Genomic DNA, 13,657 nt, shown 5'->3' with positions numbered 1-13,657 from the left:
CATGTATCTTGGTTGCAGGCACATCCCCAGTAGGGGGTGTGCAGGGGGCAGCTGATTGGTGTTTCTCTCTCATCGATGTTTCTCTATCCCTCTCCCTTCCTCTCTGTAAAAAATCAGTGAAATATATTTTTAAAAAAAAAGATACTGTTGTTTGCTTGTAAATTACCAAAGATCAAAAAAATATCATGGTGGAGACTGCTTGTTCTCACCCAGTATCATTTTCCCTTTCTTGCTTTCTTTTTTTAAGAAAATATGTTTTTATTGATAGCAGGGAGAGGGAGAGCAGAACAGAAACATCAATGATGAGAGATAATTATTGATCAGCTGCCTCCTGCATGCCTCCTATTGGGGATCAAGCCCGCAAGTCAGGCATGTGCCCTGACCAGGAATCAAACCGTGACCTCCTGGTTCATAGGTCAATGCTCAACCACTGAGCAACATGGGCTGGGCCCTTCCTTGCTTTATGACAAAACACATGACTTTGTGGAACAGAAATGTACATAGCTAATGACTACATTTCCTGGCCTGTCTGACAGATAATCTTGGCCATGTGACATAATTTCAGCAAAGATGATATTAAAAAAAGACTGTAAAAAAAAACCCCACAAAACTGTAACTCACAAAACTGTAACTCAGAGACCTCTGCAGAGGTAAAGCAGCCATCTTGTGACCCTGAGGGGATAAGCACTCACTAAGGATGCCTGATAGGTTACTGTTACTCACAGGCAAATACTATTCCTAACTGATATGCTCAATGCCTGTAAAGATTTATAAACAATATCCTCACACATGGCTGGTGAGACTGTACACTAGTACAACCTTTCTGAAAAGCAATTTGGCAATACATACAAAGAGCTTTTAAACACTCATATTAACAAATTGTATTGGCAAGGGTGTAGGGAAATAAGCACTCTCATGCAATGCTTGTGGGTGTGTAAACAGTCTCTAAGATATAATTATTAAGTGAGAAAGGCACATAACAGTGCATAAAGTATGCTTCCAATTGAGTGGAAAAAAAAGAGGGGGGAAATATATATGTGTTTGCTCGTATATGCATAAACTACCTCTGAAAGAATAAACATGAAACTGGTAACAATAGCTGACTCCAGATAAGAAATTGGAAAGCTGTGGAACAGGGACTGGAGGAACTTTTCACTGTATACAATTATATTTTTTTTCTTTGGCCCATCTGGTCACATGGAGATCCATCCTAAGTAAATAATCAGAGATACAAACACTTACATAAAAAGATGTGCACCCTAAATGTTATCACTAATTGTGAAAACTTGGGACTAAGCTAAATGCCCCACATCAAAGGAGAAGTTAGGTAAATTAGATATATCAATGAAATAGAATGCTTTGTAACCACTAATATATTATTTATAAATGATGGCATAGGGATGTGCTTAAGATATAATGTTAACTTAAAAGACCAGATATATTCATTGGCTTTAAACTTTTACACTCAACTTCTAGTCAATGTAGAGTTATCATTCTCAAGACAATGTAAATAACCTTGACAATGTAAATGAAAAAATGTGGCTCATAGAAGGTTGGAGGAAGGAAGGAAAAAGTAGCAGACAGCCCAGCCAGTGTTGGTCAGTGGTTGAGTGTCGGCCTATGAACCAGGAGGTCGTGGATTGATTCTTGGTTAGGGCATATGCCCAGGTTGCAGGCTCGATCCCCAGTGGGGGGCGTGCAGAAGGCAGCCAATCAATGATTCTTATCATTGATGTTTCTATCTCTTTCTCCCTTGCCCTTCCTCTCTGAAATCAATAAAAAATATTTTTAAAAGCAGTTGTAAAAAAAAAAAAAAAAGCAGCCGTAATGTCTATATCTTAGAGAGTGGATAATCAAGAGAGATCGTCAGAAACTGATGGAAGGAGAAACAGGTTAAGTTAATAAATCAAGAACTTATGTTATAAACTCTATAATATTGAGTTTTGAAGGTAACCACAACAAAAATGAAAACTATGAGGCCCTCACAGGCATGGGATTGTAGGTGGGAAAAACAGGAAGATGACGACTGCATTTCATCCTAAACTCCTCTATTATTTATTTTGCTACCAGATACACACATTATTTTGAATAAAGGACAAAATAACTTTAAAGTAGGATATATGATTGTATATATAATATGATTTCAATCATAAAAAGAAAAATGCACAAAAAAGACTAGAAGGAAATATATCAACACATTAACAGTGGTTGCTTCTGGATGGAAGAATCATGAGTAGTTTCTTTTTATACTTTTCTCTATGTTCTGCAGTTTCCAAATTTTCTATTATGCTCATAAGTCAGAAGCTATAGGGGAAAATAAAATCAGAAAATAGGCCTGAGGAAAGAAAAAAGAAACACTTGCTGATTGATGCACTAAGAGAACACTTTCCAGGGCTGCCTTGCCACTTCACACCCCCAAAGCGAAGTAAACACCAGACCCAAATAAGGCTGGGTGAGGAGAGCAGGCCCTTTATTTACTGGGGAAACATAGGTACTGAGATGCCAGCACCCTCTGTGATGGTCTGCTGTAGTAAAGACCTCAATTTGCTCACATCTCCTTGCATTCATGAGAATTTTGCAGCTCCCTTTCAGGAGATGGAATATACTTCTCCTGGAATCAAGGCTTGGCCATGTAACTTGCTTTGTTCAATGGAACAATAGAAAACATGACACAAGCCGAGACTTGAAGAGACTTTGCACATTGGGGCTTGTCCTCTCGATGCTGGATACCCTCGTGCTTGCTACCTTGTGAAAAAAAACTTGTCAATGAAAGACCACACAGAAAGAGGCCCCAGCCCAACCCAAGTTAGGTCCCAGACACTTGAGGAAGACCTCTGCAGATCATCCAGCCCCAGTCAAGCTGGTCCAGAACAGCAGATCAATCTAGAGAATGATGAGAAATGATTACCTGCTGTTGTTCTAAGCCACTAAGTTTTGAGTAGCTGGATAAGCAGCAAAAGCTAACTGACACACCCTCCAATGTGAAAACCACCCGGCCAATAAGATGAATAAAATTCTTAAAAAAAATTCTTTTATTATCCTCTAAATTCCATGTCCAACTCAATGATCATCTTCTTCTTTTTTCAAAGATGGCCTCTCAGCGAGTACAGGTGACAGTCTAAGGAGTCTTGGGCCTTGCAGAGATCAATAGTCAGCATAATTTCCCTCCTTTGACATTAGTATTACCAAAGGGTTATGACGATGGTAGCAAAATATTCTCAGAAGCCTTAGACTGCTTGCTAAAATCTGTTCAAGGTCTTCTTCATCTCATTTTAAGCCATATAATATCAGAAGCAAAGTGCTCCATTACCTCTGGCTTTGCTGACCTGAGTGCACGAATTGATCATTTTTGCTCCAGCACCTAATACCTGGCACCCAACAGGCACAGTTTGCTAAATAAATGAATGACTGAATCATGTCTTCCTATAATTAATATCCCACCTACCTCCAGCCTATTTGTCCCCTAACCACCCCCACACAGTTTAAGGACAGAACACTAGGTCACCTTTAGGACTCCATGGAGCATCATCTGAATTCTTCTTTTTCTTGGGTCGAGATTTCAAAGCAGGGTCGTCATCATCAGATTCCAGAGAAGGGTAAACTGCAGTGACAGGGAAAAGCAAGGTAAACTGAGATCTCATCCAGAAGGGTGAAAACAGAAGGATACCTACAACTCAGCTCCTACCACGCCCCCAAAAGCGGAACCTTTACTTAATCCATATTTAACTACAGGAGTCCCTGAATGAGCCACATACTTTTCATGCCTTTCTACCTTTGCACCCCTGCTGCAAATGTCTAATTCATCTAATGATCATCTAATTCTGACTCACTCACCCATCAATTTAGTGAGTAATTTCATGAGATACTTTACTGACCCTGCAAAATTCAGCTTTAGATTTCATTCCCTAAAGCCTTCCCTCACTCTCGTAATCTGATTCAGGTGCCTTCACAGCTCTTCATAGTATCCTGTGCATACCCTTACTGTAATTATTTATTATATAGTGCTTAAGAGATAATTAGTAAATCTGTCACCCCCAATTTACCAGGAAGACAGGGAAATGTACTGTGTGATTTCAAACAAAGGGAGCCTAACATAATGCAGAGTAGGTGTTCAGAAAGTGTTGAATTAATGAAAAAAGAATGGTATACATATTATTCACACAAAAAAGGGAACAAAAAAGACTACTTGGCTGAATTAGGAACAAGATTACTGGAACTGAATGTTCTGGATATCAAAACACACATATAAGAGCATCTCATACTATACAAATACACACAAACATCCAGTTTTATCACATTCCCCTTACAATCCACATGCAACACCTATAGAATTTAAGGGGAAAGTGGTCTATACAGGTCCTATGATGAGGTCAAACTCTGCTGCTGTGGCTAAACCTAAAAGAGAAGCAAAGTGAAATTGAAAACTTCCTCTTAATGACTAGCTTCAAATTTCTCTAGAATTTTACTTCATCAGAGAAATTCAGTCTCCCACCTCTTTCTAGAACAAAGAGTTGGCCAATCTATAATAATAAAAACATAATATGCTAATTAGATCGGACAGCCAAACGACCTTCCAGGCGTCCTTCCGGTCGACCTTCTGGATGAAGCTGCGGCTGCGAGGGCCGAGCCCCTTGCACAAATTTCGTGCATCGGGCCTCTAGTAGACATATGAAAAGATACTCAAAGTCACTAATCACCAGAGAGATTCGAATTAAAACAACAATGAGGTATCACCTCACAGCTGTCAGAATAGCTATCATCAATAAGTCAACAAATAAGTGCTGGAGAGGATGTGGAGAAAAAGGAACCCTAGTGCACCGTTGGTGGGAATGCAGACTGGTGCAGCCACTATAGAAAAGAGTATGGAGTTTCCTCTAAAAATAAAAAATGGTCCTGGCAAGTTTGGCTCAGTGGATAGAGCATCAGCCTGTGAACTGAAGGGTCCTGGGTTCGATTCTGGTCAAGGGCATGTACCTCAGTTATAGGCTCAATTGGGCCCTGGTCAGGCTCATATGGGAGGCAACCAATCAATGTGTGTCTCTCTCACACTGATGTTTTTCTCTGTCTCTTCCCCTCCCTTCCACTCTCTAAAAATCAATGGAAAAATATCCTTTGGTGAGGATTTAAAAAAAAAAAAAAAGAAGGCACTCTTACCCTTTGGGACAGCATGGATGGACCTGGAAATTATTATGCTAAGTGAAAAAAGCCAGTCAGAGAAAGACAAATACCATATGATCTTACTTACATGTGGAATCTAATGAACAAAGTAAGTCCTGAGGCATGGATGCATAGAATAGACTGCCAGATCTCAGAGGGAAGGGGGGAAGAGGGGGAGGAAGAGATGAACCAAAGAACTTATATGCATATATGCATAGCCCATGGACACAGACAATAATGTGGGGAAGGCCTGGGGGTAGGGTGGGAGCCAGGTGGAGGGAGACAAAGGGGGTGAATGGGGGATATCTGTAATACTCTCAACAGTAAAGATTAAAAAATACTCTCAGAAAAAATACTCAGCAAAATAAGAATAGAAGTGAACTTTCTTAACCTCATAACCTATAGCTAACATCATAATAGTGCAAAGACTGAATGCTTTCCTCTTAGATTGGGAACAAGGCAAGGGTGTTCACTTTCTTACCACACTGTGTTTGAAATGCTAGCTAGAACAAAAAGGCAAAAAGAAAAAGTTACATACAAATTGGAAAGAAAGGAATAAAACTGTCCCTACTTAAGCAGAGGCTAGGTGGAGGGGGACAAAAGGGGGGAAATGAGCAACAACTGTAATAGTGTCAATAATAAAAAAAATTTGTCCCTACTGGCACATGACATGATAATCTATACAAAAGAAAAAAGAATACACCAAAACAACTAGATTGAGTTTACCAAGTTTTCAAGATATAAGGAAAACACACAAAAATCAATCATACATACACACACACACACACACACACACACACACACACGCGCGCGCGCGCGCGCACGCGCGATAAACAACAGGGAACCAAGGTTTAAAAAAGATACCATTTCCAATATCACCAAAGAATACAGAGCTTAGGGATAAAGATAACAAAACATGTGCAGGATCTATATACTGAAAACTATAAAAAACTGATGCAATATGCATATAAGCATAACCAACGGACATAAGACACTGGGGGGTAGGGGAGGCCAGGGGATTGTCAAGGGTGGGGGGGAAAAAAGGATACATATGTAATACTCTTTGTAACACTTTAAGCAATAAAACAATAAAATAAAATAAAATAAAATAAAATAAAATAAAATAAATAAAATAAAATAAAATAAAAATAATAAAGCAGCCAAAAGAAAAAAAACTGATGCAATAAATGTTTAAACAACTAAATATGGAGGGACATACCATGTATATAGATTAGAAAACTCAATATACCTAAGGTGACAATTCTCTTGCAGTCATTGTAAAAAATAGTTTGGTGGTTCTCAAAGAGTAAAATATAGAATTACCATATGACCTAGGAATTCTATCCTAGGTATATTCCCAAGAAAAATGAAAACATATGTCCACACAGAAAAATACACACAATTGTGTTTTAGCAGTATTATTAATAGCCAAAAGGTAAAAATCCAAATGTCCATCAGCAGATGAATAAATAATTAAATTGTGGCATATCCATACAATGGAATACTATTCAGCCATAGAAAGGAACAAAATGCTGACTCATGCCACAACTTAGATGAACCTTGAAAACATTATGCTAAGTTAAAGAAGCCAGACACAAAAGGTTACATATTATATGATTACTTTTATATGATATATTCATAATAGGTAAATACTGATAGACAGAAAGCAGATTAGTGGTTACTAGGGAATAAAGGGAAAGGGACATGGGGAACAATTACTTAATGAATACAGGGTGTTTTCTGGGATGATGAAAATATCTTGGGCCCTGGCCAGGTAGCTCAGGTGATTAGAGCACCATCCCAATACGCTAAGGTTATAGGTTTGATCCCCAGTCAGGGCACATACAAGAAGCAACCAATGAATGCATAAATAAATGGAACAACAAACCAATATTTCTCTCTCTCACTAAAAATCAACCAATCAATCAATCAAAAAGAAAATGTCCTGTAAATAGAGAGGGGTAGTAGTTGTACCACACTGTGAATGCACTAAACACTTTAAAATAGTCAATCAGTGGTGAATTTTCTCACAATTACAGATAAAGCCCTAAGAACAGATGACCTACAGACAAGTGACAAAAATCATGCAATAGTGCCTCCCATCATAAAAGAGCAAGTGGTGGCTCTGTTTTCTACAAAATTAAGCTCTGGTAAGAAAGAAGGATGGCTGCGAGAGCAGATGAAGAAGTGAAGACACTTCCGTGTGTTTAAAAAAAGACTGCTGAAGACTAGGCCCTGGATCACATTTTAATTTGATGAAGCTGGTATCTACCTTAAGCAAATGCCCTCAAGAACCTACGCCTGGAAGAAAGAAGTCCAAGCCCAGGGTTTAAGGCTTCAAAAGATCCACTGACACTGATGCTGGGTGCAAATTCCAATGGGCTCTAACTGAGCAAGGATTAGTATTAGGATCGTCATTATCTGGGTCAGTGTTTTGGCTTCAAAGCCAAAGAGATTTTGAGGGGTGTGCCCTTAGCCCTCTTTTTCCTGCAAGCTCTATTATTTTACAAATTTTCAGAATGTGGTGTTTTTCAGGAAACAGAGAGGGGTAGTGGTTGCATACATCCCATTGTAGCAGAAAAGTCTCTGATGAAAGATGTCAGTCTCCATAATTAATCCACAAATACTACGCAATCCTAATAAAAAATCCTAATAAAATTTGACAAGCTGATTCTAAAATCCATCTGGAATAGAAAAAGCTCAATAATGGCCTAGAAATTCTGGAAAAATAAGAACAAGTAGGTTGGTATCTCCTTGTTAAATTGCCTTTCTAGTGTTGCTGGGCAAAGCAGGAGCAGGGAAGGTATGGGAAAGCAGAGGCTGACTGAGCTGTTTGTTCTGAGGGGACCAGTAAGACCAGCCCTGGATGTCTTGGCTGTAGGTGGATGTAACTATCTGCTGAAAGTAGAATGGATGGCCAAGAAACTTGTCACGCCCCCAAGACCAATCACAGCTCAGAACAGAGATGATGGGCTTGATGAGCTTCTGTGGTCTCCTCAGGTGCAAAGCAAGTTCTGCAAAAGGGATTTGCCTTACAAGACACAAGACCTATAGTAACTAATCTATGTGTTATTGCCACAGGAACAAACAAAATGATTTTATGGAACAGAATAATTATAATATCTAACACTTACACAGCACTTACCACGTGCTAGGCAATGTTCTAAGTGCTTTATGTATATTAATTCATTTTAACCCCACAGCAACCTATATGAGGTAGGTACAGAGAGGCTAACTAGCTTGCCAAAGGTCACATAGCTATTAAGGAACAGAACTTGGAATAAAGCGTAGAAAAAATATCTAGATTTACATGGGAATTCAGTTTATGACAAAAGTGGAACTTCAAATCAGGGGGATAATGATGAACTAGCCAATAAATGGTGTTGGGGCAAATGACTACACATATGGGGAAAAAATAAGTTACATTTTTAACTCCCACAATTCACAAAACTTGATTCCAGAAAAAAAGCTAAAATTTTAACTTCTATACAAGTTTTAGGTGAAAATATAAGAAAGTCTTCTTACACAAGCCATAAAATACAAAAAAATGGTAAAGATGACTATGTAAAAACTGAAATCTTCTATATGCTTAAAGGATACCATAAATAAAATACAAGCAACAGACGACAAGAAAAATATTTTTCAACACTTCAAGAACATATTAAAAACACTCCAAGAAATGTAGAATAAAGAACTCACAAATCAATAAAAACAAACATCCTAATAGAAAAATGGGTAAAAGACTGAATAGATAATTCACAAAAAAGAAATAAAGAAGAGCCAATAAACATAAAACAAACTGAGACACCATTTTTTGCCATCTGATTGGCAAAAATAAAAAAGGCCGGTAACATCCACTACTGGTAAGGCTGTGGAGAGATAGGTTTTGGTCATACACTACTCATATACTGGCCATTTTGGAGGGGGATTTGGCACTCTTAACATTTATTTTGTACATACCCTTCAACCCAGCATGTCTAGCCACCCTAAAGAAATGTTAGCTGGCACATGGGCTCTAAAGGTTATTTATACGAATTTTCATTGAAGCATTGTTAGAAATAGTAAAATATTAGAAACAACCTGAATGTTAATCAGTAGGAAATGGCTAAAAAAATTATGGTACAGCTATGCTATCAGACTACTATGCAGGAGGTATATCTCAATATTGTTGATGAAGCATATCTCTAGGAACTGATACTGAAAGATATCCAAGCAAGCTTTAGAACCACAGACACTAAACAGCACTACACCTTTATCTATTTATAGCTACATGCAGGTATAAACACAAGAAAATGAAAGGTGTAAATCAAACTGATAACAAAGGTCACCTGCCTCAGATAACCTCAGAGGTGGATGAGTGTTAGTCAAAAGTAACTTTTAGCCCTAACCTGTTTGGCTCAGTTGATAAGAGCCTGCGGACTGAAGGGTCCCAGGTTCGATTCCAGTCAAGGGCATGTACCTCAGTTGTGGGCACATCCCCAGTAGGGGGTGTGCAGGAGGCAGCTGATCGATGTTTCTCTCTCATCGATGTTTCTGACTCTCCCTTCCTCTCTGTAAAAAATCAATAAAATATTTTTTTTAAATCAATAAAATATATATTTTTTAAAAAGTAACTTTTATTTTCTCTGTCTTGTTCTAATTTGGGTCAATAGCACTAATTTTTTTTTTAAATATATTTTATTTTTTACAGAGAGGAAGGGAGAGAGATAGAGAGTTAGAAACATCGATGGCAGAGAAACATCGATCAGCTGCCTCCTGCACATCTCCCACTGGGGATGTGCCCGCAACCCAGGTACATGCCCTTGACCGGAATCGAACCTGGGACCCTTCAGTCCGCAGGCCGACGCTCTATCCACTGAGCCAAACCGGTTTCGGCACTAATTTTTTTAAAAATAGTATTAAAACAAAAGCTCATTAATGTCAGCTATACTATACAAAAAAGTGCTTTATACACTGAAGTACTCAATAAATCTTAGCTTACAAAAAATACAGGTGATGGAAGTGAAATAGGCAAGTCATCTCTTAAATGTAAAAAGCCCACCAAAAGGTTGTTATAAATACTTTTGCCAGGGATGAACGGAATGACATAGAACACAAAAAATACAGGTGATGGAAGTGAAATAAGCAAGAGGGAAAAAGGTCACCAGCAGGGAAGGTTGGACTAAAAGTGAATGATAACTAATTATAACAGCTACCAATTTCTGAGGACCACCCATGAGCAAGACAGTAGTCAGGTGCTTTGTACAAGCATCATCTCTAATTCTTAAATCAACCTGTGAAATAGCCCCATTTTACAAATTAAGAAAATATGGCTCGGTTGTCCTGGACTGAGATTGGGATTGAGACTGGGGTGGGGGAACCCTTGTGGCCGGCACTCAAGTGCTCAGCTGCCCTTACTATACTCTGCATCCTTGAAGCATGCTCCCAAGCTGTCCTGTTCATCCAGACTGGCGTTCTCCTCCTCCTCCTCGCTCTCGGTTCTCCAGTATGCTGGCCGCTTGATGGGCCGCTTTCCTGGGGTGCGCTGGGAAGCAGGACTGCTCGACACTGTACCCAAACCACTGCTGGAGCTCGTACTGCTTCGGTCCTGCCCCCCGGTCCACCAGGCCTGCAGGCTGGAGGTAGCTGGGGAGGACGATGAGGACTGCAGGTTGGCCATGCACAGCATGCCCTGGATGGCCTCCTGAGTGCTGGGAGAGGCAGGGGCCTCGCTGCAAGGGACAGGAGAAATGCTTAGGTAGTTTCTTTAGTTGTCAATGGAAATGAGTCATCAGAATCGTCAGGGAGGAGGGCCAACAGCTGAGGGGTCAGGGTGAGAGAAGGAAGAGAATTATCCCAGGTGAAAAACCAGAAATCAATAAAGGATCCAGATAGTACCACAGACTGTTTTCATCAAAAGGCCAGTCCTTCTTGAGTCAAGTCTCTCCACAGACAGCACACAAGATGACAAAAAGAGGGGCTCATCTCCCTCCATGTTCATCCATGCTGCATTCTTTCTTTGTTTTTTAAAAGACCCAGTTCTCCTTCCTTGTCTCTTCCAGCCCCTCTTCCAACTTCCCAAGACACAAAACTGATTCCCCTTGATGTCTATATAGTCTCTCTCTCTCTCTCAGACCTTAAGTTTCTTAGGACAGATTTCATGTCTACTTTATTCTTTCAGTCCAAATGCCCTGGCTAATTCTTTGTCCCTTTAAATAATAGCTTGATAAATGTTTGCTGACCGGCTGCCTTAGCCCTTTGAGTGAGAGGTGAGGGTGTGTTGTTTGACTACCTTGGAAGGGGAGATCAAAGCCAGTACTCACGTGAGGGCAGCATAGTCAGGTCCCCCCACCTGCCTGCTGGCCTTGAGCAGATCAAGAATTCCACCAGCTCCACTCCCATTCCCAAGCTTGCCTTCAACCCCTTCTACCATGTCCTCATCTGTTGTATAGTCCTCCTGTTGGGGAAAAAGGATATCACCTTAGCTGCCCAGGGTTGGTCAGATAAGTGCCCAATGATAGTCTCACTCCTGAAACTAGTGCAGGGGTGGGCAAACTTTTTGACTCGAGGGCCACAATGGGTTCTTAAACTGGACCGGAGGGCCGGAACAAAAGCATGGATGGAGTGTTTGTGTGAACTAATATACATTCAAAGTAAACATCATTACATAAAAGGGTACGGTCTTTTTTTTTTAGTTTTATTCATTTCAAATGGGCCGGATCCGGCCCGCGGGCCGTAGTTTGCCCACGGCTGAACTAGTATCTTCTCAGCACCAAGTATAGACTAGTATAAACAGAATATTCATTCTTTCATCTTCGTGAGGTAGGTAGTATAACTCCCATTTTATAGATAGTGAAACTAAGGCTCAGTGAAGTTAGTTTGTGCAAGATCACAAAAAGATATTCCAAATCAGATGCTCTTTCTGCTACCTCACACTGCTTTTATTCTACTCTGTATTAAAGACTTTTAAGTATTTTAACTAAATTATAATTGCCCATTTATATGCTCAGCAACACTTAGTACACAATCTTTCACTTAATAAATACCGTAGCCATTGAATACACAGGTAACTTCCCCCCCCCTTCCACAAGTAGAATGGCAGTATCTGCCTTCTGTCTCTATAACCAGAATGAGCAGAAGACTAAACACAGGGCAGGCTCCTACCTCAATATCAAACTCAACTTCTCCTGGTTCTCGAACTCGGTTGGGGTCAGAGCAAGGCTTCGCACGGGGCAGCTTTCGGGGAAATTCTAGAAAACAAAGGTATGCACTGATCATGAAGCTAAGATTAACATCTAAACCAAACACCCAGGGGAAAGAAAATAAGATTATAGTATTCCTAAAAGTAATGACCACAGACGACTGATTTAGAAAGGTTAGGAATTAGCTTACAAATAAATCTCTAGAGCAAAGGTTACATGGAGGCCTACAAACCTGGTAAATCAGAATGTCAACAAGCTCAGGACTAATGTCTGGAGTCTATCAAGGGCACAAAAAATTCATAATAGCCCAAGAAGCAGGAAAGAGAAAGAACAGGTACTCACTTGGTCTTATTATCAGAGTCGTCTTATCCTTTCCCAATCTCTCATCAATCTGCAGTTCATCATCCGAATCCAAGTCAAATTCATCATCCATCATGTGTTCTGCCATTAGCCTAGCTTTGTCTGCCTTCCTTGCGATCTTGGCTCGCCGAGACTTGGATAAGCTCTTTACCCTCTTGGTACTAGAGGAAAACAGAACATAAAATTAGTCACACTCAATATTGTTATGGTGGCAATTCTCTCCAAATTGATCTATAGATTCAATGCGATTCCTATCAAAATACAGCTAGATTTTTTGAAGAAATTAGTAAACTAATACTAAAATGTATACAAGCATACAAAGGTCTCAACTGGCAAAAACAATTTGGAAAAAGAACAAAGTTGGAGGACTTATACTACTCAATTTCAAAATTTACTATAAAGCTACAGTAATCCAGGTAGTGTGATACTGACATAAGGACAGACATATGTCATTGAAACTGTACTGCAAGTCTAGAAATAAACTCTTAAGTTTATGGTCAGTTGATTTCTGATAAAGGTCCCAAGACAATTCAGTCGGGAAAGGATGGTCTTTTCAACAAAGGTGCTGAAATAACTGGCTATCACATGCAAAGAAATATGGATTCGTACCTCCCATGATACTCAAAAATTAATTCAAAGTGGATCATAGGTCTAAATGTAAAATCTAAAACTATAAAACTTCTAGAAGAAAATGGAAAATATCTCTGTGACCTGGGATTAGGTAAAATTCAAAATGTTTGTGCTTCAAAAGACACTATTAGATAACTGGTTTGGCTCAGTGGACAGAGCGTCGTCGGCCTGCGGACTGAAGGATCCCGGGTTCGATTCCGGTCAAGGGCATGTACCTTGGTTGTGGGCACATCCCCAGTAGGGGGTGTGCAGGAGGCAGCTGATCGATGTTTCTCTCTCATCGATGTTTCTAACTCTCTATCTCTCTTCTTTTCTCTCTGTAAAAAAAT

The 13,657-nt window shown here is 39.7% G+C and overlaps 1 protein-coding gene across 1 annotated transcript in view; it reads right to left on the bottom strand.

The window, feature by feature from the left end:
• Window positions 1–13,657, bottom strand: part of PHF8 (PHD finger protein 8) — a 75,674-nt gene that overhangs the window by 14,626 nt on the left and 47,391 nt on the right. Inside the window, exons 15-19 of the mRNA XM_081115439.1 lie at window positions 12,681–12,859; window positions 12,301–12,386; window positions 11,460–11,593; window positions 10,555–10,868; window positions 3,506–3,601 (exon numbers count right to left, since the gene is read on the bottom strand). Of these exons, the coding sequence (XP_080971565.1) occupies window positions 3,506–3,601; window positions 10,555–10,868; window positions 11,460–11,593; window positions 12,301–12,386; window positions 12,681–12,859 (809 nt within the window). The remainder of the gene's footprint in view (window positions 1–3,505; window positions 3,602–10,554; window positions 10,869–11,459; window positions 11,594–12,300; window positions 12,387–12,680; window positions 12,860–13,657) is intronic.

The sequence above is a fragment of the Myotis nattereri genome, assembly GCF_964212035.1.
Source record: "Myotis nattereri genome assembly, chromosome: X".
Lineage (NCBI taxonomy): Eukaryota > Metazoa > Chordata > Mammalia > Chiroptera > Vespertilionidae > Myotis > Myotis nattereri.
The sequence above is the reverse complement of the archived record's forward strand: the minus strand, read 5'-3'. Positions and strand labels throughout refer to the sequence as shown.